The sequence below is a fragment of the Bufo bufo genome, chromosome 8, assembly GCF_905171765.1.
Source record: "Bufo bufo chromosome 8, aBufBuf1.1, whole genome shotgun sequence".
Taxonomy (NCBI): Eukaryota; Metazoa; Chordata; class Amphibia; order Anura; family Bufonidae; genus Bufo; species Bufo bufo.
In genome coordinates, this window is record NC_053396.1 from 185,364,008 (window position 1) to 185,390,884 (window position 26,877).

The window sequence follows — 26,877 nt, forward strand, 5'->3', positions numbered from 1 at the left end:
ATACATCCAAACACCACAGTTGCTACTCCATCCAACATCATAGAGCTGTCCCCAAGGATTGCTTATCCCCCCTTGACTATTGATATGGGAGGTTCTCCTTCCTCTACACCCATCCAAACTTTGGGATACTTCAGCCAAGAAGTGCTTTCCAATTGCGCCCCCTCAATTTACTTGCAACCTCTTTCATCAAAAGTTCCACACACAAACCGTTGCCCAGGAAAATCACTACTCCGGTATCCCCGTCTACATTGGTAGAATTGGACTCACTCCTCACAATACACACTGAGTCCCCTATCGAATCCTGCACCATTCCCGCAGGAATTATCTCTCCACCATCAGGTCAGACCTGTCCTGCTACAGAACTGGACCTTGGAGCTACTGCTCTCTCAGATATCTCATTACAGATGACAAAAGGTCAGCTTTCTTTTTTATCCCTACCCCCCCCCCCTCCTCACACCGGTCTCAGCGTATCCAATATTGAAAAGTCCATCAACCGTCACGATAACCAATTATTTGGTTCGCTGGGAACCAGACCTATAAAAAGAAAAAATGTAGGAGAGGAAGTAGGCAGGGCCAGGCTCAAAAGAAGAATTTTAAATCCGCATGCAATCAGAAGAAAGAGATAAAGATCTTCAATCTTTCCAGTTACCAAATAAACCAAGAAGAAACAAAGGTTTTATCCAAGGGCCTCTCATTCTGCCCCTCTGCGAAAGTTGATGGATTCAACCTCTTCCTCGACCTACACAACTTTATCAGAAATCTCACTTTGAAGAGACATTTCAACATCATAGCGAACCAGAGAAAAGAGGCGGACCCACCGGAAGAACTGGCAGACCCCACACCGAAAGAACAGTTTATCAACACTGATCTGAGGCCACGATCCAACTTTTACCCCCTACACCATAGGGGGAACTTTATAGAAACCTTTTATGATCTGGTTTTGGATGATTTTCGATCCATCAAAAAAATACAAATCGAAAAACATAACCTTTAGCACCAAAGAGAAGTTGGCCATCAAACAATTACAGGATAACCCGGATCTAATAATCCGCAATGTGGACAAAGGGGGTGGCATCGTATTACATGATAGGTATGACTACACTAAGGAGGCGATACGCATACTGTCTGACACTGAATACTACCTACAGCTGGCTGAGAACCCTCTCAAGGAACACCTTCAGTCATTCAAGGCCCTTATCAACTCAGTGTCTCATATTCTTAGTAAAAAAGGAATATAATTACATTCATGTCACAGATCCAGTCATTGCCACCTTCTATCACTTACCAAAAATTCACAAAAATATTTCCAACCCTCCTAGTCGTCCAATCATTTCAGGCATTTCATCACTCACATGTAACCTATCTCATTATGTCAATATTTTTTTACAAAAAAATGTAGTACAATTACCATCATATCTCAGAGATTCCACTACCCTAATACAGCTTTTACAGAATGCTGAATGGAAAGAAACATACCACTGGTTGACCTTGGATGTCACATCGCTCTACTCAAATATCCAGCACGATTTGGACATTAACTGTGTAAAGGGTTTTTTAGATATTGATGATCAATTACCATCAGAACAAAATGATTTTATTCTAAGGAGCATTCATTTTATTCTCACTCACAATATTTTTTAGTTTGAAGACGCTCTGTACCTACAGACAAAAGGGACCGCGATGGGCGCGCGTTTCGCGCCCAGTTTCGCTAATCTTTTTATGGGGGCTTTTGAGGATTCTTTTATTTACAAATCAAATTTTTGGGCACAAAACATAATATTTTACCGTCGTTATATTGACGATCTGATCCTGATTTGGGAGGGGGATCTTTTAACAATAAACAGTTTTATTGAACACCTTAATTCCACCAACTGGGGTATAACTTTTTCAGGGACAAGCGATAAGTCTACAGCAGAATATCTTGATTTAGAATTAAGAACAAACAATGGAACAGTCAACACACGAACATTCTTCAAAAAAGTTGACTGCAACAGTTACCTGGAATATTCAAGTGAACATTTTAAAAAATGGAAGAAAAACATCCCGTTTAGCCAATTCAAGCGAATTAGGCGCAACTGCTCTAGGGATGATGACTTCATCACACAAAGCAGGGTAATTCGATCTAGGTTCATAAAAAAGGGCTATCCAACAGACATTATAGATGCAGCCTTCAATAAAGCTAAATCATTCACACAATCAGAATGTCTGGTGGGAACCAATAAACAAAACGACACGAGATGCAGTAACACCAATTTTCGAACTACCTATAACAGTAACCATGTGGATATCTGGAGAGTCCTGTCCAGACACTGGTATATTCTGAAAAAGGACCCCTTTCTGAATATAGAATTAACTAAACAACCTTCTCTAATTTTTAGAAGAGCAAGATCACTGAAAAATATGTTAGCCCCAAGTAAACTGAAAAGTAGACGGGAACAAGTAGCCAGACCAGTCAGCTCCAGGACACTGGAGAGCTATAGGTGTAATCAATCGAGATGCTTATGCTGCAGATCCCTAAACATCACTACATCTTTTTTGGGCCGGAATGACGAATCTTTTGCAATTAAGGATGAATTAGACTGCGGATCATCGAACATCATTTATCTCATCACATGCCCATGTAACCTCCGCTATGTGGGGTGCACTATACAAACCTTGCGCAATCGGCTCAACAAACATAGATCTAACGTTAAGAAGAAGTTCCTCCAACACAGCGTCTCTAGACATGCCACTATCCACCACCAAGGCTCTTTTTTCAGGTTCACAGTTACTCCGATTGAACAAGTCCGATCAAACGGATATAATGTTATCCAGAATCTGAGGAAACACAAGATGTTCTGGATATACAAATTGAATTGCCTTAATCCATATGGCCTAAATGAAGCCTTTGAAATTAATTTATGAAATCCCCCTTTTTTTAACCCCGGCCCAAAATTTATTTCCTCTCCTCCTGTTTGCCCCCATTCCCTCCTTATATAATGCCACCATTTAGTACATATGACATCCCATATACCTTCCTTCTAACCTCTCCGTCCCAAGACACTCATATAAGGATCTACTGATTTTCCAGTAAGCTATTGCACACATAAAGTGGACCACTGTATTTTAGTGACGTTTTACACCATATTCCACATATCTTGTAAACATTCCCACTATATCCTTTTAGAGTCTCTTATTGATATTTATCTAGTTTTATTGTACTACATTATATTATATTTTACCCAAGTTTTATTGCTTTAATATACTACATCTAACTTATTTATACCCAAACTACCTTTTATTATATATAAGGATTACTGTATTTCCTGAAACAGTTATATACCAGTATTATTTTCTGCATTTATGTATTGCATCTAACTTAGGCTACTTTTACACTTGCGTTCGGGGTTCCACTTGTGAGCTCCTTTTGAAGGCTCTCACAAGCGGCCCCGAACGGATCCGTACAGCCCCAATGCATTCTGAGTGGATGCAGATCCGCTCAGAATGCATCAGTTTGGCACCGTTTGGCCTCCGTTCCACTCAGCAGGCGGACACCAGAACGCAGCTTGCAGCGTTTTTGTGTCCGCCTGGCCGTGCGGAGCCAAACGGATCCGTCCAGACTTACAATGCAAGTCAATGGGGACGGATCCTTTTGACGTTGACACAATATGGTGCAATTTCAAACGGATCCGTCCCCCATTTACTTTCAATGTAAAGTCAGGAGTCCCCTATTAATATACCATCAGATCGGAGTTTTCTCCAATCCGATGGTATATTTTAACTTGAAGCGTCCCCATAACCATGGGAACGCCTCTATGTTAGAATATACCATCGGATTTGAGTTAGATCGTGAAACTCAGATCCGACAGTATATTCTAACACAGAGGCGTTCCCATAGTGATGGGGACGCTTCAAGTTAGAATATACTGAGAACTGTGTACATGCTGCCAGGCAGCAGGGGGCAGACCCCCCCCCCTCCCGCCCCTGTATTTAACTCATTGGTGGCCAGTGCGGCCCCCCCCTCCCTCCCCAGTATTAAATGTGACCAGTGCGGCCCCCCTCCCTCTATATTCATTGGTGGCCAGTGCGGCTCCCCCTCCCTCCCTCCCTCCCCAGTATTAAATGTGACCAGTGCGGCCCCCCTCCCTCTATATTCATTGGTGGCCAGTGCGGATTCCCAGTATTAAATGTGACCAGTGCGGCCTCCCCTCTTCCCCCCCCTAATTAAAATCACCCCCCCCATCATTGGTGGCAGTGGAGAGTACCGATCGGAGTCCCAGTTTAATCGCTGGGGCTACGATCAGTAACCATGGCAACCAGGATGCTGCTGCAGTCCTGGTTGCCATGGTTACTTAGCAATTTTTAGAAGCATTATACTTACCTGCGATCTGCGATGTCTGTGACCGGCCGGGCGCTCCTCCTACTGGTAAGTGACAGGTCTCTGCTATAAGCAATGCGCACAGACCTTTCACTTACCAGTAGGAGGAGCTCCCGGCCGGTCAAAGACATCGCAGGTAAGTATAATGCTTCTATTTATTGCTAAGTAACCATGGCAGCCAAGACTGCAATAGTGTCTTGGCTGCCATGGTAACCGATCGGAGCCCCAGCGATTAAACTGGGACTCCGATCGGAACTCTCCGCTGCCACCAATGATGGGGGGGGGATTTTAATTAGGGGGGGGGAGAGGGGAGGCCGCACTGGTCACATTTAATACTGGGAATCTGCACTGGCCACCAATGAATATAGAGGGAGGGGGGCCGCACTGGTCACATTTAATACTGGGGAGGGAGGGGGGGCCGCACTGGCCACCAATGAATATAGAGGGAGGGGGGCCGCACTGGTCACATTTAATACTGGGGAGGGAGGGAGGGTGGGCTGCACTGGCCACCAATGAATATAGAGGGAGGGGGGCCGAACTGGCCACATTTAATACAGGGGAGGGAAGGGGTCTGCCCCCTCCTGCCTGGCAGCACCTGATCTCTTACAGGGGGCTATGATTCGCACAATAATTGTGCGGATCACAGCCCCCTGAAAGAGATCGGGTGCTGCCAGGCAGCAGGGGGCAGTCATGTACACAGTTCTTTTAGTATATTCTAACTTGAAGCATCCAAATCACCATGGGAATGCCTCTGTGTTAGAATATACTGTCGGATCTGAGTTTTCACGAAAGCAGTTATGCAGACGGATCCATTCTGAACGGATGCAAGCGTTTGCATTATAGGAGCAGATACATCTGTGCAGACACCAGACGAATCCGCTCCAAACGCAAGTGTGAAAGTAGCCTTATCTGTACCCAAAATATCTTTCATTATATTAGGGATTACTGTATTCCCTGAAATAGTTAAATACTAGTACTATCTTCTATCGATTGTACTTTATTTTATAACACCATTAGGATTATTGTAGTGTACAATGAGTTTCTTGTAAACAGCTCTTCAATAGTGTGATACAAACAGACGAACCTCCCTCCCAGCCAGCCTTCTCTGACGTGGCATTAGCATCTGGTTGCCAGGAGACGGGGAGTGACGTGTGCAGCCGCCGGGTCATGTGACCGGCCGCTAGTTCATGGGACCGGCCGTCTCCTGATGCGGCCGCACTCTCCCTGCTGCCTCTAGCTGACGGAGGTCACATGCTGCACAATAGGCCATGTGATCGGATCACATGACTCTCCCAGGTCCTGCGCCCACACAGGCTTCCCGGAACCATTACCCTCACAAATAAATTAAGAATTAGAGATCGCACCGCTTTGAGGGTCAATCCTCTGACTATAGACCTTATGAGAACCGAATGAAATAAATTATTCAAGTTTGTAAACATTTTTCTCCTTCCCTGTGCCAAGCTTTGAAGAGCCTTCTCAGCACTGCCCATTGACCCGCCCCTTTCCCGCCCCTTTTGTCTTTGGCGTTTTTTTACAATGTATTTAAATGTATGCAATTTGCTTTTATGTATGCAAGTCATTTGTACCTGAAGAAAGGGTATATCCCCGAAACGCGTTGTACTAATTGCTTAATAAAAAAGAACCCTCATTCTAATCCAACCACTGGGTGGTTTTTGCGCCGTGGGATATTCCTTCCCTCTATTAGAAATTAGGAAATAGCAGGGATAATATTAGAATAATTACTATTAATGTGACTACAGCAGAGACTTGTTTTACCTTTTCCCAGGATATGACTTGCTAGCTCCCTGAATAATTCCATGAGTTGTAATAAGACCATTGTGACTCCCAGTTTTATCTATAATATAATGCTCCCTAAGGGATGTTTTTTGTCTTGTGGTAAGAGCACTTACAATTACATTCCTGCTAATGTTATTGGAGGTCCCTGTGCGTTATCCAGGCTGACTTTGGCCCTTCCCAGTCAACCCCCTATCAGGAGAGCTTACAGATCGGTTACCAAGACTTTATCAGAAAACTGTGACTCTACTTTACCCCTTCTCAGCCATGCAGAATATACAAGTTTGGGCGCCTTTATATTAGGAGTGCCTGGACTGGCTATATATAATACTCGTACTATAAATTCTATTGCATGTGACTTGGCTAAATCTCTGAATCATACCTCTATCGCCTTATCAGACATGCTTTTAGATCTACAAGGCGTAAGAAGAGCAGTGCTAGAAACTAGATTTGCTGTGGATTATCTGTTACTTAAACATAATATAGGATGTCAAGATTTTAAAGGAATTTGTTGCTTTAATTTATCTGACCATTCCAGATCAATCCAGTCCCATATTCAAGCGTTACATGAAATTGCCAATAATATCAAGAAGGATGTTGATTCATCCTCTTGGTGGGACTGGTTATTGAGCTGGCTGCCGGATTTGAGTTGGTTAAGAACATTATTTATCAGTATCATAATTATAATTGCTTCCTTGATTGTCATATGTAGTTGTATTAAATGTATCCCTTCCCTTCCCATATTCATGACTTAAAAGGGGATTGAAGGGTTAAATAGAATAAGCTATATGATCTGTATTAATGACAGGATGTTGGGTGACATCATACTAGAGGATGAATGTATTTACATTAGCCTTATTTCCATATAAGGAATTGTTTCTACTCAGCACCATTGTAATGTGAACCACATCTGTTTCCTATATGGATGTTTGTATAAGAAGCCGTAATTGTCCAGATAAAATCAGAGCTGTTTCAGTCTGTGTGTGTGTGTCATTGAAAGCTCTCCAGGCGCCTGTCATTGGGGATGGAGGAGGAATCAGGGTGCATACAGAAGCAGAACCCTTTCATTGGTGATGTTGATGATCCGGTGCCGATTCTACAAAAGGGGGTGGTTGTCTCTGCGTTACACTCAAACCTGGAGTGGATGGTGTTGGAGGCTCAGGGGGACACCACAGTCTCCCTCGACCCAGGAAAGTTGTTTGTGCCTTTTTAATTTGCACCTTGAAATATTCAAAGAACACCATAACTTTGCACTAGATGGGCACTCTGGTAGTAGGGAAACCTAGGAGCTTGTGTCTCGTCGTTTTTGGTGGTCGAGGTTGCACCAGGATGTAATTGATTTTGTGTCTACCTGCACACCCTGTGCACGTGCTAAAGTCATTCAAATGGGTCTCTGTTGCCACTAGTAATTCCCAACAGACCATGGACACACCTGTCGATTGATTTTATTACTGACCTAGCTGTATCTGCGGGTAAAACTGTTATCCTGTTAGTAGTAGACAGGTTCAGTAAAATGGTGCATTTCATTGCCTTACCCGCGTTGCCAAATGCTAAAACCCTGGCTCAGGATTTTATCAGTAAATTGTAAAGCTTCACGGGGTCCCTTCGATGTTGTTTCGGATTGGGAACCCAGTTTATTTCTAAATTCTGGAGAGCAATTTTTCTCGTCTTGGGGTACATTTGTCCTTTTTCTCAGCCTTCCATCCGCAGTCGAATGGCCAGACCGAACGCACCAACCAAAACCTAGAGACTTACTGTACCTTAGGTGTTTTGTGTCTGAAAATCAGGAGGAATGGTCATCTTACTTACCTTTAGCAGAGTTTGCTATAAACAATCGCCATCAAGAATCAACTGGTAAGTCACCATTTTTTGGTGCATATGGTTTTCAATCTCAATTTTGCACTTTCAGGGAGGAAGAGCCTTCTCGGATCCATGAAGAAGAACGGTTTACGTCATCACTCTCCTCTGTATGGCGAAAGGTTCAAAGCAATTAGAAAAATATGGGAGGCAGATATAAACGTATGGCTGATAAAAAAACGTTCACCAAGTCCGGACCCAGGGGTGAATGACTATATGTGGTTGTCAACTAGAAATATTAAGTTAAAGGTTCCATCTTTGAAATTGGGTCCTAGGTTTATCAGTCCTTATAAAATAGTCACTGTCATTAACCCCGTGGCATTTTGCCTGGAGCTGCCTCAAACTTTAAAAATTCATAATGTATTTCATAAATCGTTGCTCAAAAAGTATGTTGCACCTCTGGAACCATCACCGTCACTGCACCCTCCAATTATTGTCGATGGCAATTTGGAGTTTCAGGTGGCAAGAATTGTTGATTCTTTGATTCTCGTTTTGTCCGTCGCTCCCTTCAACATCTGGTGCATTGGAGGGGTTACGGTCCGGAAGAAATAATGTGGGTGCCAGCGTTGGAAGTAAACGCCAGCAGGTTAATTCGTTCTTTTCACATTTCTCATCGGGAAAGACCTGGTCCTGAGTGTCCGGTGGCCCCTCGTAGAAAGGGGGGTACTGTCACAAGGGTGTCACTACCTATCGCTGACCCTGTTTTGCCTGGGGTCAGAAGGTCGCAGCGGGTGGCTACTCGCTCGGTTTCACGAGATTGCTCCATGACCTAGTGGTGGGAATAGATTCCGGTCGAGGTTTTCCTGCTTAGGTTTGCAATCCTTTTTGTCCCATTTAGGAATCGGTAGCTTTTCCTTTCAGCTGTTCTCTGTCAGCCACTTTCCGGCTAATTTATATTCTCCTTTTCTGCTTCCCTTGTTGCCAGATATAGACCTTCTTTCCAGATCTTCTATTCTGACTTCTGGTGGATTTGTAGTTGCTGTGGAGCTGTTGGAACTGGTGCTGTTGGATCTCCGGTTCTCTCCTGTTTGTTGTTTCTCTTCTGGGATTGTTTGTGTTGTTTGTCCTTGACCAGCGTATTGTCAAGTCGTTTTACCTCCCACTCTCCCCTCCTTCCCCAAATAAAGACACAACTCCACTGGTGGATTTTATTGGCCACAGCAGCCATTTATTTATTAATAATAATAATTTAAGCATAAATAACATATAACATAACCAATCCAAGGCCTTCCCACCTGAAGGCCCCCCGCCCCAAGAAAAAACTTCCAGACCACAGAGAAACATGCCCAGCACGGAGAGGGTCCTTGGAGCCCCGTAAAACCTGACGGATAACAGCCCCGTGCCCTCAATTAAATTACCTCCAGCCGATAAACGCCAGCTCGGAGGCAGAACCGGTAACCATGGGCAACAACCGTGGGGCAGATACCCGCCATATCACACCCAAACATCCAATACCTGGGGAGTCCAGAGCCCCTTTGGCTCCCTCCCAACCACGCCAGAGCCACCATAACCACCAACTCCAAGGACCCACCCCCGCCATGGCCGCTATGACAATGCCGTCCCTGCTGGACCAAAATCCACCCATAAACCACATCAGCCATGACCGCAACTGGCTTCCCTACCCAACCAGCAGCCAAAGGGTGGGTGGGAGGGGGCTGCTGAAAGACTGTTGTCCCGCACGAGATGACCCTGATCCCGCCTCCCGCTACCCCTTTTAAACCCTACACTCCTCCCCTAACGCCCCTCCACCTCTCATCCTTGCAATACCCCTTAACCCTAAGCCTCCCAACTCACTCCCTCCAAACGCCTGTCATGCCAGGCCTACCCCCAGTCTTGCAGCCTTAAGTCCGGCCTGTACTTGACCAGCGTATTGTCAAGTCGTTTTACCTCCCACTCTCCCCTCCTTCCCCAAATAAAGACACAACTCCACTGGTGGATTTTATTGGCCACAGCAGCCATTTATTTATTAATAATAATAATTTAAGCATAAATAACATATAACATAACCAATCCAAGGCCTTCCCACCTGAAGGCCCCCCGCCCAAGAAAAAACTTCCAGACCACAGAGAAACATGCCCAGCACGGAGAGGGTCCTTGGAGCCCCGTAAAACCTGACGGATAACAGCCCCGTGCCCTCAATTAAATTACCTCCAGCCGATAAACACCAGCTCGGAGGCAGAACCGGTAACCATGGGCAACAACCGTGGGGCAGATACCCGCCATATCACACCCAAACATCCAATACCTGGGGAGTCCAGAGCCCCTTTGGCTCCCTCCCCACCACGCCAGAGCCACCATAACCACCAACTCCAAGGACCCACCCCCGCCACGACCCAAGGGGGTGACGCCTCACCTCCTTGCGTCCCGCCACACCCGCAGAGCAACCTCGATTCCATCCTGTAATCCTGAACACCACAGGTCGATACCCACCGCGTTTAGATGAACCCCATCTGTCCTCCAAAAAGCCCCCTCTCCCGCCTCCAGCTCCCTATGCCGGACTGCAACACCACCATTCCTCACCACAAACCGGCCCACTGCCCTATTAACCTTTATCCGGGCTTTGTTCAACCTCTCTACCGACCTAGCGTCTCTCCACTGCTTACGCGGCACCATATCCGACCAGACCGTAACCATACCAGGACACTGCGCCCACAAACGCAGCAAATAAAACTTTATATCCCTCGTAAGCTCACGAAAAGGGCGCCCCCCCAAATCGTTACCCCCTACGTGTAACACCAAAACCCCCGGATACGAGTCTACCTCTAATCCCCAACCAACGAACCACCGCCACCTCCCTAGAAAAGCCCAACTGCCTTCCATCCGGCCTGTCTGCTGCTCGCAACGCTCCCCAAAACACGTATGAGTGCCCCATAATCCACACCAGGCACGCCACTCCACCTGAAAGAAGCACAAAATAAAATACGTCAACCGGGCAGCAAAGAACAGCTCTCCACCCGTTCCCTCAGCCCAACAACACTAACATTCTCCCCCCCGGTTATAACAACGCCGGCCTAACATAGGACCGGAAGCGCAGCGACTCCCATCGCCCAATGCGGCGAATAGCCTCGTCACTCAATCCTCTCCTAGCCGCCTCGGTGGCAGCACCGATCCGGAATGAATGCCCCCCAAACAACGCTGGGTCCCTGCCCAGCCCTTTTAAACATGCTCGAAATACCGCTATAAACTGGAATCTAGAAAGGAAGGACCCGTCATCGTGCACCAACAACGGTCCGCTCCCCCCAACCTCCTGCCCCCAAAAATTCCTAGGACACTGAACTGGGCACGCATCCGACCCTGCCACCTGATATAAAACCACCCGACAACCCCGGCCCAACTGATCAGTTTTCGACCGCCGAATAACAAACTCCACCCTGTCCTGAAATAAAAACACGTCCTCACCCTGCAGTCCCCCTGCTCTGCACTTACTCAGGCTAACCAATTCTCCAATGCGCAACGCACCAAAGAAAGCCAACGAAAAGGCCAACTTAAACAGCCTAACTTCACTCACTGAAACACAGACCTTTTGCACCTGCTCCAATATCTCCCCTAACAACTCGAAGGAAACCGGCCTGCGCCGATCCCCACCCGGTGCCCGCCTCCTCCAACCCTTCAAAGCCTGCAATACCCAGAATGATTTAGTCACATCCACTATATCCCGACCCTTACAACCAAAAGCCACCCCTGCCATAAACTTACTCATTCTGGACACTGACCATCCCTCCTCTCTGCAGTGCCCCACAAAAAGCAACATCATAGCCCCTTCCTCCAACCCACACCCCTGAAAACGCTCCCTCCATTCCTCCCATAATCTCCAAGCCCTGTCGTATGCCGCCCAACTCCCCCCCGACAGGGATCCCCTCACCAAATCGCCAGCCGACCAAATGGCAGCTTCCACAGTTCCTGCGGGAAACTCGTTCCTTGCACGTCCGCTTCTGGTGCCAGCACCCGGAAACGCTCCCACTGAAAACGAGACAAAGCATCCGCAATTGAGTTACTCACCCCTGGTACATGGGACGCTACAATCCAAGCATTCAACGACAAGCAACTCAAAACCAAATGTTGAAGAAAACAGACAACCGGCGGTGACGAGGCCGAAACACGGTTAATGGCCTCCACAACCCCCAAATTATCGCAGTGGAATCGCACCTTCCTGTTCCTGAAATGTTCCCCCCAAACGGACACCGCTACCACAATGGGAAAGAGTTCCAGCAACACCAGATTTTTTACCCAGCCCTCCTCCTGCCATTGCACAGGCCACTCCCCTACACACCAACGACCTTGTAAGTACGCCCCAAACCCGCACCCCCCAGCCGCATCCGTAAAAAGGTCAAGATCCGCTGCCAACACCCCCTCCGCCATCCACAAAGACCGCCCGTTATACCGTTTTAAAAAGGAAGCCCACACCCACAAGTCCCCCCGGAGTTCACGGGTAAGCCGTACAAAATGATGAGGGGCCTGAACTCCAGCTGTCGTCTGTGCCAACCTTCTACAAAAAATCCGCCCCATGGGCATAATCCGACAGGCAAAGTTGAGTTTTCCCAGCAAGGACTGCAATTCCCGCAGACGCAGCTTCCTCCGCCCACAGGCCGCCGCGAGCACCCCTCGCAGATCCTCAACCTTGTCATCCGGCAACCGGCAACCGACATTCCATAGCCACCGTATCAATGACTATCCCCAGAAAACTCAGAGCAGTCGCAGGACCCTCCGTCTTTTCTGACGCCAAAGGAACCCCAAACAGTCGCGCCATAACTTCGAACGAATGCAGCATCACAGAGCACCCCTTCGACTCCGGCGGCCCAATAAACAAAAAATCGTCCAAATAATGGATAATAGAACCCCAACCCGACCAATCCCTCGCCACCCATTCCAAAAATGTACTAAACTTCTCAAAATAGGAACATGAAACCGAACAACCCATGGGCAAACAGCGATCCACGAAAAAACCCCCGTCCCAAAAACAACCCAACAAGTGCTGACAATCCGGATGAACCGGTAGAAGACGGAACGCCGCCTCAATAACTTCTTTCGCCAGCAAAGCCCCTTGCCCATAAAACCGAACCCAACGAACCGCCTCATCAAACGACGTATACACTACCGAACACAACTCTGGCGCGATACCGTCATTAACCGAACCTCCCTTCGGAAATGAAAGGTGATGTATCAAACGAAACTTATTAGGTACCCTCTTTGGTACAACCCCTAACGGCGATACCCGCAAATCCGGCATCGGCAGATCCTTGAAGGGGCCTGCCATGCGACCCAATGCCACCTCTTTGTTTAAATTTTCCGTCACCACCCCTGGAAGCTCCCTCGCCGACCTCAAGTTCTTAGACTCTTGCAAAATTTCCCCCTCCACGAACGGGATACGAAAACCCTCTTCAAAACCTGACAACAAAAAACTCGCCGCTGCCACATTCGGATACCTATTTAGGAAGGGCGCCATCTCGGTTACCCGGATGGGCGTCTGCCCCTTTTCCAGCCGAATCACTCCAACCCCTCCCTTTTCGACCCCTGAAGCACCGCTGTGCTCCATGACTCCCTCCACATGAGGAACATTCGTGCTTGAACTTGCACTTGTCCCCATACTTGCATCCCCCTTCATTGAACAGGAAGCATAAACCCTTTTGAGAGGCCGCCGAGCGTTCCGCTTGCCCAGAACCCCCGGCTCCCCCTGGAAAGGACTGCCCCCCCCTGACCGGAGCCATCACCCTCATCCACAATCCGATGTCCTTATGGTCCCACCGGATGGTGGACCGAGCCGCTTTTCGTTGTCTAAATTGCTCATCGTACCTCAACCATCCCATCCCCCCATATGTCCGATAAGCCTCTCCTATTGCATCCAGGTAACAGAAAAGCGCGGAACAATTTTCCGGCGCCTTTTCCCCAATGACACTGGCCAGGATAACGAACGCCTGCATCCAGTTCGAGAAAGTCCGCGGAATCAAACGGCATCGCCGCCTGTCCTCATCCTCCTTCTTCTTATCCTCCCTCCTATCTCTATCCAAATTAAACCGTTCTGGCGGGAGCAATGAGAATATGTCCACGTACTCCCCCTTCCATATTTTTTCCTTCAACTCTGACTTAAGGTGAGCCCCCAGTGGCCCTTCAAAACAAACGTATACCTCCCCTCTCGCCCCATCGTCCAACCGTGGTTCCACCCCATCCTTTTCCGTATTCGCTTCCTTATCTCTACCACCGGCCTTGTCCACCGGACCTGTCGCTGGAACCCCCAATGACCCACCACTGCCTGCGCCCGCGATCCCGCCGTCCCCCGGCCCAACAGACCCAGCCGTCTGCCCCTGACCCCCGGACCCTGCCCCTTGTATGCCCCAAGCCGCCACCGGAGACCCTGTCCCTGGCCCCACATTTACCAACCCCTTCACTAAATCCCTCAACCCTCCTAACAATGCCTCTAACCCCCCCGCAACAGACCCCTGTGGGCCCCCCCCAACCCCAGGACCCCCCCCAATACAAGCCACCGCTAATGCTGAATCCCCTTGAATCTCACCTGGCTGCGTGGACGCTGTGATTCCACCAGCCGGAACGTGATGTCGTGGATCTTGACCGGCGCTGATCTCCCCTCTGGACAATCTCCAATCTTCAGCACTACCAGTGCCCACTCTTGCTGCTTGAGATCCCAGAGCCTGCAGTTATGCAGCTCGCCCACTAGAGGCCGCCATTTCCCCAGCTGAGACTGGAGCCTGCAATACTGCAGCTCGACCACTGGAGGCCGCCATTTCCCCAGAAGACGTCGATGCTGAGCCAGCTCCGTGCTGCCCGATCAGAGAATCCTGCTCCCGGCCGCCATCTTGACCACGCCGTCCCCCAGATGGATCCCGGACTTCGCTCCCACGGCATGCCAGGTGAGCCCGCCCTGGCCCACCTGCCGATCCTGGTCCCGCTCCCACGTCGCCTGATTCAGGGGTGGAGATGTCAGGTCTCTCCTGCCCAGGGCCCCGCCGTGAAACCGGATTCCTCCCGGCACGCGACCGCCCGGCTCTACTGCTCCCACCTGCGGTGCGTGCCGGAGGGTCCCTGATGGGGCTCCGTACCCGGCGCCGGACCCTCGGGGTCTCCTCCGGACTTAGGCGCGCCGGAGGCCTGGTCCTCCGCGGCCGGCGAATAGGGAGGGCTGTGGAGGCCGAATCCCCTGACCCCGGAAGCAAGCCTTGAACCGTCGCCTGGAGCCATTCGGGTCCCTTGCTCTCAGCTGCCGCCCGGAGCTGCGCCAGCAAAGCCTCAACAGAAGACATCTTCGGGAAAAAGGTCAGTCACTAACGAGGTAACGCAGCAGCAGGACAGGGGCTGCTGAAAGACTGTTGTCCCGCACGAGATGACCCTGATCCCGCCTCCCGCTACCCCTTTTAAACCCTACACTCCTCCCCTAACGCCCCTCCACCTCTCATCCTTGCAATACCCCTTAACCCTAAGCCTCCCAACTCACTCCCTCCAAACGCCTGTCATGCCAGGCCTACCCCCAGTCTTGCAGCCTTAAGTCCGGCCTGTACTTTCCCTGTTTTTACCCTAGGTGTCAGTGGTGAGGACTAGTGCTCCCACCGCCCTACTCACTACCTAGGGCTTATTTCAGGGTAGGCCAGGGAAGAGGCACGTGATCGGCATATTGGGTACTCCACTTCCCTCCCCTCTGCGCCGCACATCTGTTACCTGCCATATCAGCAGTAAGAGATATTCTCATAGACCCCAGTGCTAATGCATTAGAGTATATGAAACAAGCAATCTAATGATTGCTTGTTCAGGTTCCCAAAAAAGGTTTTTAAAAATATAAAAAATATATATACAAAAAATATTTAAATTCAAATCACCCCCCCTTTCCCTAAATTTCAAATAAATAAAAAAACTAAACATCATGGGCATTACCGCATGTAAAAACACCTGTACTATTAAAATATAAAAATCTTTATCCCATTATACCTTCCTAAAAAATGATCAAAAAGTTGTACATAGAGTTGAGTGGACACATGTTCGGGTTCAACAGGTTCAGCCGAACTTCACCAAAAAGTTTGAGTTCGGGACCCGAACTTGACCCCGAACCCGAACCCATTTGAAGTCAATAGGGACCCAAACTTTTGAGCACTGAAATTGCTGTAAAAATGTTATGGAAAGGGTTAGAGGGCTGCAAATGGCATCAAAATGTGGTTAAGAGAGTGTCAAATAAGGGACGTGGCCCTGGTCGTGGTGCTGCTGGTGTTGGTGGAGCTCCTGTTGCAGGGAGAGGACGTGGTCGATCTGTGCCATCTACACGCCCAAATGAAACACCTTCCTCAGTTGCGCGTAGGCGACAGAGCCTTCAGCGGTATTTAGTAGGCCCAAATGCCGCTCTACGAATGGTGAGGCTTGCTGACTTTTCGCAATCGTTCAGCCAAGCAACAATCAAAATGACCTTTCTCACACAAAATTGTAACGTTACTCTCTTCAGAGACAGGATTCGTTAATTCCTTTGCTTACAACACGGAAGACTTAGCAAATAAGATTTTTCAATCTTTTAATAAAAGCTGAAAGGAAAAACAGTGCATATATACATTTACAGAAAAAAATGACTATTCTAGATAATAATAATTCAAGGTAATAGTAATTCACGACAGGTAAAATAAAAGGGATAATGGATGAAAAGTATACTTAAGAGCCTCTGTTTCAGTCCTTGAAGCTGTTGTGCAATCCGATTGGTATAATATCAGTGGACCCTCAGCACTGACATTCAGAATGTGATACAAATCCTGGTGTTAAGGCGAGGCATGGTTGCCATACAATGCCCTGACAGCATCTTATAACAGTTCTAAAACAGGAGGTGCCAGCAGTTCTGCCCACCAATGGTATGAACATGTGGGCAGGGTCGAGGAGGTGTCAGCAAGGTTTATGACCCAGCTAAGGTCAGCCCAAAATGTCCTAATTCTGGCTGAGCCCACAGTTCTGTGAAACCACTAAATACAGCTATGAGATTCATGTATTAATGACCCTTATGATTTTACGAGTCTAACAAGACCAAACTTGACTCTGCTGGGGCTTCTGGTTCTCCAGGACAGCTTAAAGCTGGCTTTTTAGCCTTCCAAGGGCACAAGAACATACTGTTTGATATCTCCATGATTGCACTGGTCGACGGAGGTTGATTCCGGCCTTAGCCAGTGCAGAATATGCCTACGACCAGAGATATGAAAAATTACTATGTTTGAGTCCCTCAAAGGCTCAATAGGTCGCTTTCCCATCTCTCTCTGGTCCCCTGCTTGGACTGTAGTCAGAATGTCTGGCTAATGTTATCCCAGGATCCAGTATTTTCCGATGAGCCTCGGCAGGGGAAACCCCCCAACGTGCCTCAGCGTTCGCTGCAACGCAGGAAAGCAGGGAACAGGGAGCAGGACACCTCCTAACGCGACCCTGCAGATCTCCCTAAACTCCTAATGCATGAGCTGCCTCAGAAGGTAAGGGGGCTCATGCTCTCCAACCTAGAACCCTAGGTATCCCTGCAATGCCCTAAGCCTGAGGAGAGGGCAGAGACCACCCATTCATCCAGCACAACGGATGCATGGTGTCTCCAGAAGCCCAGCAGCTGGCTACCAACTAGACAGGGTTCACAGCCGAATGACAGGTAAATACCAACAGGCAACCTAGTTTACCAGAACTTACCTGCCGCTGACACGATGGACCGGAAACGCACTGTCTAGATGTTTGCTTAAACCCCTCCGGGAAAGCAGCCCCCATACGGAGGAAACACGCAATGAAACAATAACAAATAACAGCTCCGCAGCCGCGGTGCCCTCGAAAAAGGGTGCAGCATGTTTTGCCAGCCGTTTCGGCATACATGCGCGTTCTCCGGAGGGAGAGCGTTAAGGGGTTCACCGTTAACGGCGCGGTTGGTGGCCTTTTCCCTGCCACCTTGTTAACCGTGTCCGTGTTGGTGCCCCCTCGTCCCTCTCTATGTTCCTATCTCTGGTCGTCTGCTGGCAGAATTCCTTTGGTGTTACAGATGTGTGCTGGTTGGGGATTGGCTGCTGGCAGCGACCTGGAGTGGGAGCGTTTTCTGAGTCGGACGCAGTGTTCAGTGTGTCCTTCTGACTGCTTTGCTGGCTGGTGGCCAGGGACCTAGGTGATGGTCCTGGCTTGCTGACACTGACCCTTCATTTCCTACCCCCCCTCCCATTGTTTGTTGTGCCCCACCAACTTCCCCTTTTTTGTTTGGGGGGATTTGAGGGGTGGGGATGTCACAGCCTCGGTGCGTGCCGTGACATTTTCGCCGTGCATGCTGGTTGCCGGTAGCAAATTGTTTTTATGCATATGTGTGCGCCTTCCCTTTTAGGATGTTTCCTTTCCCTGCTTTGGTGTGCACGGGGTTAAGGTGTGCTTGGTAGGTGTGGTGGGTGTGACCTCAGGCCTCCTATATGTTGGTGTGGTGGAGCCTGAGTGTCAGTTTGGTTTGTCAGCTTGGTGTGGAGCTCTGCTCCTGGGCTGAATGATACTATCTGTGTGAGCTATCCTTATTTGTTATTCTGTTTCCTTGCTGTGTCAGTTTGTCCCCTCCGGTGTGTTTCTGTTTTTCCTCCCCCACCTGGTGTATGTAGTTTTGGTGTGGTCCCTGTTTGGAGGTGCGCATAGTGGTGCGATGGCTCCGAAAGGGGCGTGCTTTTCCCGGAGGGGTTAAGCAAAGGCAAGACTGTGGGTTTCCCAGCCTGGAGCCTCCGTCCATCTCGGCTGCGGCAGGTATTTGTAGATAGCATTGTTATGTTGCTGTGTGACTTACCTGCCGTACTGTTTCACCCACAGTCTTGCATCCTGTCAGCTACTGGGCCTCTGGAGACGCCTGTCATCCGTGTCGTGGATGAACAGGTATTCTCTGCCCTGTCATCATCTGTATGGCAATGCACGTGGGTATGAGTCCTCTTACCACTGAAGGGGGCTTATACAGTTAGGAGACTAGGGCCTGTTGAGGGAAGCGTTAGGAGGTGACCAGCTCCCTTTTCCCTGCATTGCGGCCTGGTAGCCAGAGCATTGCGCGATGGGGGGTTTCCCCTACTCCCCATAGTGACAGGTGCTTTTTAAGCTCCTATCCTTATCTTTATGATGGGGAAGTGTCATTTTCAATTACTAGGACACAGCCCCACGCAAGGGAATATTTGTCTATTAAAGCAGAATAAAGGGGGCCTCTAGGCCTGTGAGTGTGTGTGTATTTAAAAATGGGACTCTACTTGGGGTGCCCTTGTCACAGAGTAGACACCTCAAAAACCAAGAAAGCTCTCTGGATCCTCCTGCTTCCTCTTCTGCTGCAGTCTCGGCCTCTTCATCCCCCTGTGGAGTGACAGTGGCACCTGCCACCCTGCAAGCAGAGGATGTGGCATCAACGCCACCACCTCGGTCACCAAACATCTCCACAATGTCCCATGGTAGCATTCAGCTGTCTATCTCAAACACTGGAGCAAAAGGGGAAGTACCCCCCTACCCACCCGCGATCCCTGGCCCTGAATGCCAGCATTTCAAAATTCATGGCCTTTGAAATGCTGTCATTCCGTCTGGTGGACTCGGACAGTTTTAAGAATCTGATGGCGGTGGCTGTCCCACAGTACATTGTGCCCAGCCGTAACTACTTTTCCAGGCGAGCCATCCCTTCCCTGCACAACCAAGTGGGGGACAAAATCAGGTGTTCACTGCGCAATGCCATCTGTGGCAAGGTCCACATAACTTAACAGCACACTGGGAAAATACATTGGCGGCTAGGCTTGAGGCGGATAGCAGTTTGGCGCATGTCCTTCCACCACCGAGGATTGCAGGGCGTTTCTCTTTGCCTTCTGTTGCTTCCTCCTCCTACTCCGCTTCCTCATCCTCTACCACCTCCTCATCTGGTCAGCGTAACACCTTCACCACCAACTTCAGTACAGCCAGGGGTAAACGACAGCAGGCAGTTTTGAAACTTATCTGTTTGGGGGACAAACCCCCCACCACGCAGGAGCTGTGGACGGGCATGGAACAACAGACCGATGAGTGGTTGGTGCCAGTGAGCCTCAAGCCCGGCCTGGTGGTGTGCGATAATGGGCAAATTCTTGTAGCAGCTCTGGGCCTAGCCGGCTTGACGCATGTGCTGAATTTTATTTAATAACTTGTCCCACATTCCGCCCCATCACATTTCAGCCATTGACCTCCCTTGGATGTGGTATACCTTTCTCAGGCTCCCTCTCCGGCATTGAACCCTGATTCCCTGTTACCCGTGATCACCATGGTAGGCGCATAAAAGAACATCGAAAGTTGATAGGGAAGATATCCAATTGGATCGTGGACATCACGGGGACGTGCGACATGGTAGAGCAGCTTGTGTGCACACGCCTACACATACTGACTGATGGGTCTGCCCCCTTCAACTTCTGGGTCTCCAAATTGGGCACATGGCCTGAGCTTGCCCTTTACACCTTGGAGGTGCTGGCCTTCCCTGCAGCCAGTGTATTGTCTGAACGTTTGTTTAGCACGGCAGGAGGGGGTTATCACAGACAAGCGCAGCCGCCTGTCCACAGCCAATGTAGACAAGCTCAAGTTCATTCAAATTAACCAGGCAGAGATCCCACAGGACTTGTCGGTACCTTGTGCAGAATAGACATGTATATCGGCCTCACCCAGCCATTGTTGTACTCCAGTGCACTTTCTCTTTGTTTTATTTTTTATATTTCCCAATGTTTTGGGGTCTACCCAAATTTTACCCAAAAATTATTATAATAATAAAATAAAATAAAAAACAAAAACCAGTGTTGGCTACCTCTTCCACCACCACTTCCACCGCCACATCCACCGACTCCTCAACCTCCTAATCCATATGGACCTCCTCCTCCTAGATCAAGATTATTATTTTTTATTTTTACGTATTTTATGCTATTTTAAGTCGTTTCCCTAACCACATTTGTTTGCAGAGCACTTGTCATGCTCTTAACCACATTTTGCTGCCTTTTTTAGCCATCTAGCCCTTTTCATGACTTTTTTAGAGCCATTTTAGTGCTCCAAAGTTCGGGTCCCCATTGACCCCATGGGGTTCGGGTTTCAGGGTCAAGTTCGGGTCGAGTTCGTGTCCCGAACTCAAACTTTTTTGCGAAGTTCGGCCGAACCCGGCGAACCCGAACATCCAGGTGTTCTGCTAAACTCTAGTTGTTTTCTTTCAGGAAATCTGTTTGCTCTTCTAAAGACTTCTCCCTGAAGGCTCTGCATTTTAGTAGAGAATGTGGTTTCTTGTGCAAGGGGCATTCTTTGGTAAGATCTTTGAGTTTGTTCTCTTCTTGAGAAGACTTAAACGACCTGTAAGAAGAACCTGTGGAGGCAACGTTAGTTTTGTGGTGTTTTATGAGGTTTGACACCAGGGGTAGTGGGACATGACAATGTAAAGTCAAAACTGGGATCATTCCTAATCCTTGCCTGTTCAGCGACAAAGTCTACAAACACTACGAAGGAGGGAAACTGTACATTATGAAACCGTTTATAATGGTAACTATGCGTGATCCACTTCTCCTGTAGATTATAAGGGAGTTTTTGGACAATTGGGTTGACACCTCTGATGGCATCCAGGAATGCTAGCCCTGGCAGATCTCCTTCTGCCTGAGCAACCTGTACCTCTATTAACAAGTCGCTGAGTTCCCTGATCTTCTGGTGACCAGTACCCACTATTCTGGGAAAATTATCAATTCTCTTAAATAAAGCATTTTCTATAGCTTCTTTTGACCCATAGCACTCATCAAGTCTTTCCCACACCATCTTTAGGCCTTTGCCAGGATAGTTTATGTTACTGTTTGGTGTGTTCAACAGACTAGCTTCCAAGCCACTTTACCAAGAGCTCTAACTCCTCATTATAGGAAAGATCTAAGTCTCTTATGGCGTTCTGAAAGAAGGCTTGCCATGCCCTGTAGTTCTCGGCACGATCAGGGAACTTTATAAGCCCTTTGGTAACCAGCTCCCATTTAGCAAAGAACTTAGTGAAGTCCATGACGACCTAGTTGGTGCCAATACTACTCCTGTGTTGTTGTTATGCTGCATGTGTGGTGTATCACCATACCTTTTAGGGGTTTCTGGCTTAGGGGAGTCTGTATAATATCGTTCTGATGTGAAGGGTTTCCCTTTAAGTCGAAGCAAAGGTTGTAGCTTTTGTTCTGTAGGGCAGTAGTTGTGGTCAGCATCGTATTGTCGCATACCGTCCTGCTTGCGGTACTGTGGTTCAAGGTAGAATCTTTGGCACTCTGTATAAGCTGGCTGATATACATAGTTGTCATCTGTCTTGGGATGCTGATGGACGCATTCTGAGACACAATGTGTTGAATCTTGCACATCCAGGTCAGTTTTTCTGAGTCGGGGAACTCCAAGGCTTCTAGGAACTCTGCTTTGACTACTGTGGCTGCTGCTTCTTTCTCAGTGGTGAGCTTTTCCAGTGATGCTTGCAGGCATGCTGTCTCTTCTTCCAGTGCTGCTTGCAATCGTGCTCTCTTTTCTTCCATTGCCGCTTGCCGGCGTGCTCTCTCTTCCTTTAGTTGCATCTCTTGTGCTGCAAAGGAAGACCTTGCTTTTGCAGCCTCAGCTTCTGCACGGGAAAGATCAGCCTTTTCTCTTATTGAGAACTTGCTAGAGCAGCTTGCTCGTGACCTGGTCCTGTATAATGATGCCTGGATAGCGGACATTGTGTGCCTGTTTGCTGGCTGCTTAATGTCTCTGTGCGGACTCAGTCTAGGTAGGGACGGACTTCAGCGTGGTATGGATCGTGCTGCACTTGCTGGGGGCTGCACTCTCACTTATTGTGACTGTATGGCAGCCATTGCAATCTTATACGCAGGGCCGCATGTGTAGTCAGATCCACTATCACTGGTGACTAGCATCTTTTTTACTGTTCTGTCTTCATACACGTTCACACAGTGTGAAGTCTGACATTCAGTATAAACCATTCCTGTCTCCCAAATAAGAGGACTGTTTTCTGTAGTCTAACTTGTTTATTGGTCAACAGGATTGTGAATTGGTAAAACTACAAGAATACAAATAGCTTGTATAAGTATAACGCATACAAGATAGCATGTACAGCAGGAAGCATAGAACAGCATGTACTACAACATTACATTAACTCTGAGCAAATGTCCCAAAATGGCTGTCTATACATAGGATTACATATCTAATATCTAACAGCTACAACATGTTCCCTGAGTAACACTAAAGCTAGCTAAACATCACTGCATAACATATTCCTGATACAAGGCAGATCTCGCTCACCAGATATACTTGCACAAAAATGGTGGTGTTTTAGAAGGAGAGCTGCATGGAACAGCTCTGCTGATGTCCTGTAAAATTGAGACTGGGATTCTCTTTCCCAGAATGCCTTGCACTACCCGCAATGCTTAGCACCTCCCAACAATACAATAAACTTTATTAACAAGAAAAACAAGTGTAATACATTTTTACCACCGCTGCATGGTGCTGTTACCTAATTAATAACAGGAATAGCAAACTGAAAGCAGAATTGATCTGTAATGATACTGAAATGAATCTCCCAGTGCTGGGAAAGAACACGGACGGTGGGGCGTGCAAATAACGGTGCACCTAAATTCAGAAACCAAACGGGTGAGCCGCAATATTTTCATTATATTTCTATTAAAATTAATAGAAATTAAAAATCTTTTGTACAACGTGGGGGAGATCAGATCTTGTATTGTACAGTGTGGATAAGGCCAGATCCTGTATTATACGATGTGGAGGAGATCAGATCCAGTATTATACAGTGTAGAGGAAATCAGATCTTGTATTGTACAGTGAGGAGGAGATTAGGCCCTGTATTGTACAGTGTAGAGGAGATCAAATATTGTATTGTACAGTATGGGGGAAATTAGAACCTGTATTGTATGGTATGGAGGCGATCAGGTCCTGTATTTTTCTGTATGGAGGAGATCTGATCTTGTATTTTACAGTGTGCAGGAGATCAGATATTGTATTGTATAGTGTGGAGCAGATCAGAACCTGTATTGTAGAGGTAGGTAATGTACAGTACAGTATGTGTATGTGGCAGTGTTTGCATTGCTGTTCTTGGCTTTTAATCCGTGTTTTTGTCATGCAATGCCATCATTGCCAGAAAACTTTCATAAACTCTGATGAACTCCAGTAAATAGAATCTATTATGCAACAGAATAAGTAAAGCTCGATAGCTTCCATTGTGAACAGAAGCCATGACTCAAATGTGAACAAATAAATTTACCAAGTCAGTTTTTTTTTTTTTATCTTTATTTTTAACCATTGTATTCTTTAAAGAGACAAAGCCCTGCAGGCATTTTTATTAAAAGTCTAATTAAAAATCACATATTGCTTACAACAGCAAAATCCAGTTCATTTCCAAACTATACAATTTGAATGATCTTGATGATGGTTTCCGTTTAACCTATGCCACACGAGGAACAAATGACATCTGGTAATCTATGGGGACATTTGCAAATCCAGTCATTCGGGGGACAATGTCACATTCTGTGAACTGCGTATCTGATTTTAATGTGAAGTTCTGGAGAATGGTTGTAAGGAAAAGAAACAGTTCCATGCGAGCAAGTCCTTCTCCCAGGCAAACCCTTTTTCCTAAAAAAAAAAAAAGAGAACATTTGTGACTTAAAAATTCGTATCCATTAGGTGCTCTTCATAAAACATAACAGTGGATTCTATCACTCCAGCTGAGAAGTGCCGTGAACTTCTGTTTGGGGCCAGATTCAGATTATGGATTGTACAGTATTTCTTAAAAGGCTCTTCTTAGCTCAATTGGTCTGAAGATATATGTAGATTCGGCCATGGCATCTTTTGGCAATAAAGTATTGTGGTTAAGCCGATCTGAATAAGAGGCACCATCACTTGCATGCCCTGCATACATTAAAATGGTGCCTCAAACTTCCACTTGGGGTGCCACTCACTAATGCCAGTTAGAGAGTGCTTTATTCTGTCCGGTGGTGGATTTTTTTCTAAGGCACATGCTGTACCCCAGCCCTGGAGATATCTACAATTGTTGTGTATGTCGTTTTGTATTGTATTGATATATATATATATATATATATATATATATATATATCTACAGTACAGACCAAAAGTTTGGACACACCTTCTCATTCAAAGAGTTTTCTTTATTTTCATGACTATGAAAATTGTAGATTCACACTGTAGGTATCAAAACTATGAATTAACACATGTGGAATTATATACATAACAAACAAGTGTGAAACAACAGAAAATATGCCATATTCTAGGTTCTTCAAAGTAGCCACCTTTTGCTTTGATTGCTGCTTTGCACACTCTTGGCATTTTCTTGATGAGCTTCAAGAGGTAGTCCCCTGAAATGGTTTTCACTTCACAGGTGTGCCCTGTCAGGTTTAATAAGTGGGATTTCTTGCCTTATAGATGGGGTTGGGACCATCAGTTGCGTTGAGGAGAAGTCAGGTGGATACACAGCTGATAGTCCTACTGAATGGATGTTAGAATTTGTATTATGGCAAGAAAAAGGCAGCTTAGTAAAGAAAAACGAGTGGCCATCATTACTTTAAGAAATTAAGGTCAGTCAGTCAGCCGAAAAATTGGGAAAACTTTGAAAGTAAGGGCTATTTGACCATGAAGGAGAGTGATGGGGTGCTGCGCCAGATGACCTGGCCTCCACAGTCACCGGACCTGAACCCAGTCGAGATGGTTTGGGGTGAGCTGGACCGCAGAATGAGGGCAAAAGGGCCAACAAGTGCTAAGCATCTCTGGGAACTCCTTCAAGACTGTTGGAAGACCATTTCAGGGGACTACCTCTTGAAGCTCATCAAGAGAATGCCAAGAGTGTGCAAAGCAGTAATCAAAGCAAAAGGTGGCTACTTCGAAGAACCTAGAATATGACATATTTTCAGTTGTTTCACACTTGTTTGTTATGTATATAATTCCACATGTGTTAATTCACAGTTTTGATGCCTTCATAGTCATGGAAATAAAGAAAACTCTTTGAATGAGAAGGTGTGTCCAAACTTTTGGTCTGTACTGTATATTGTTTATGTTATTTTGCCATAACTTCTAGTAAGGAATGGTTGACATGGAACAGGGCTAACTACCCTGTCCCTCTTCTCTTGGTGGGAGTGGGCTGGTCAGAAGGGAGAGGAAGCACACTGCAGAACTCCTGCTCCTGTTACGGATTCTACAGAGAGATCAACTTCATTTAGACACAAATCCTTGAGAATACAGACAGCAGAGTGAATAGCTTCAATCAACATTAACCTTTCCCTGGCATGGCAAATTTTGCATATAATTTTTTTGCTCCCTGCCTTTCCAGAGCCATAACTTTTTTATTTTTCCGTTCACATAGCCATTTCAGGTCTCTTTTTTGCATGACAAGTTGTACTTTCTAATGCCACCACTTAATATTACATAGGATGTACCATAGTGGGAAGCGGGAAAAACAATTTTTTTTTTTTACAGCGCTATATGGTAAAACTGTCTTGTGCTTTTCATTTGCGATGTCAATATGAATCCAGTGGTACCACACATTGTAGTTTTTCTTGCATTTTAATACTATTTTCATATTCTGACCCCCATAACTTTTATATAGTCATGTCTATGAAGATGTATGAGGGCTCATTTTTTGCAGGAAATTCTGTAGTTTTTAATGCCATTTTTTGAATGTGTATGACTTTTTGATCACTTTTCATTACATTTTTTTGATAGATAACGTGATGAAAGAATGGTGAATTGGTGAATTTTTTTTTTCTCTTACTCCATTCATAGCATGGGCTGCTTGTTTGATATTTTGATAATATGGGCATTTTCACATGCAGTGATGACTATGATGTTATTTTTTAAAATTGTATATTTACTTTGAGAAAAGGTATTTTTTTTCTTTAAATTTTTTATACATTTTTTTTTTT

At 46.9% G+C, this 26,877-nt stretch overlaps 1 protein-coding gene across 1 annotated transcript in view; it reads right to left on the minus strand.

Annotated features, from left to right (window-relative positions):
• Positions 1-24,252: 24,252 nt before the first annotated feature.
• LOC120978245 (cytochrome P450 2G1-like) overlaps positions 24,253-26,877 on the minus strand; it is a 67,314-nt gene continuing 64,689 nt past the window's right edge. Inside the window, 1 exon segment of the mRNA XM_040406483.1 lies at positions 24,253-24,577. Coding sequence (XP_040262417.1) covers positions 24,390-24,577 — 188 coding nt within the window. The 3' untranslated portion in view covers positions 24,253-24,389.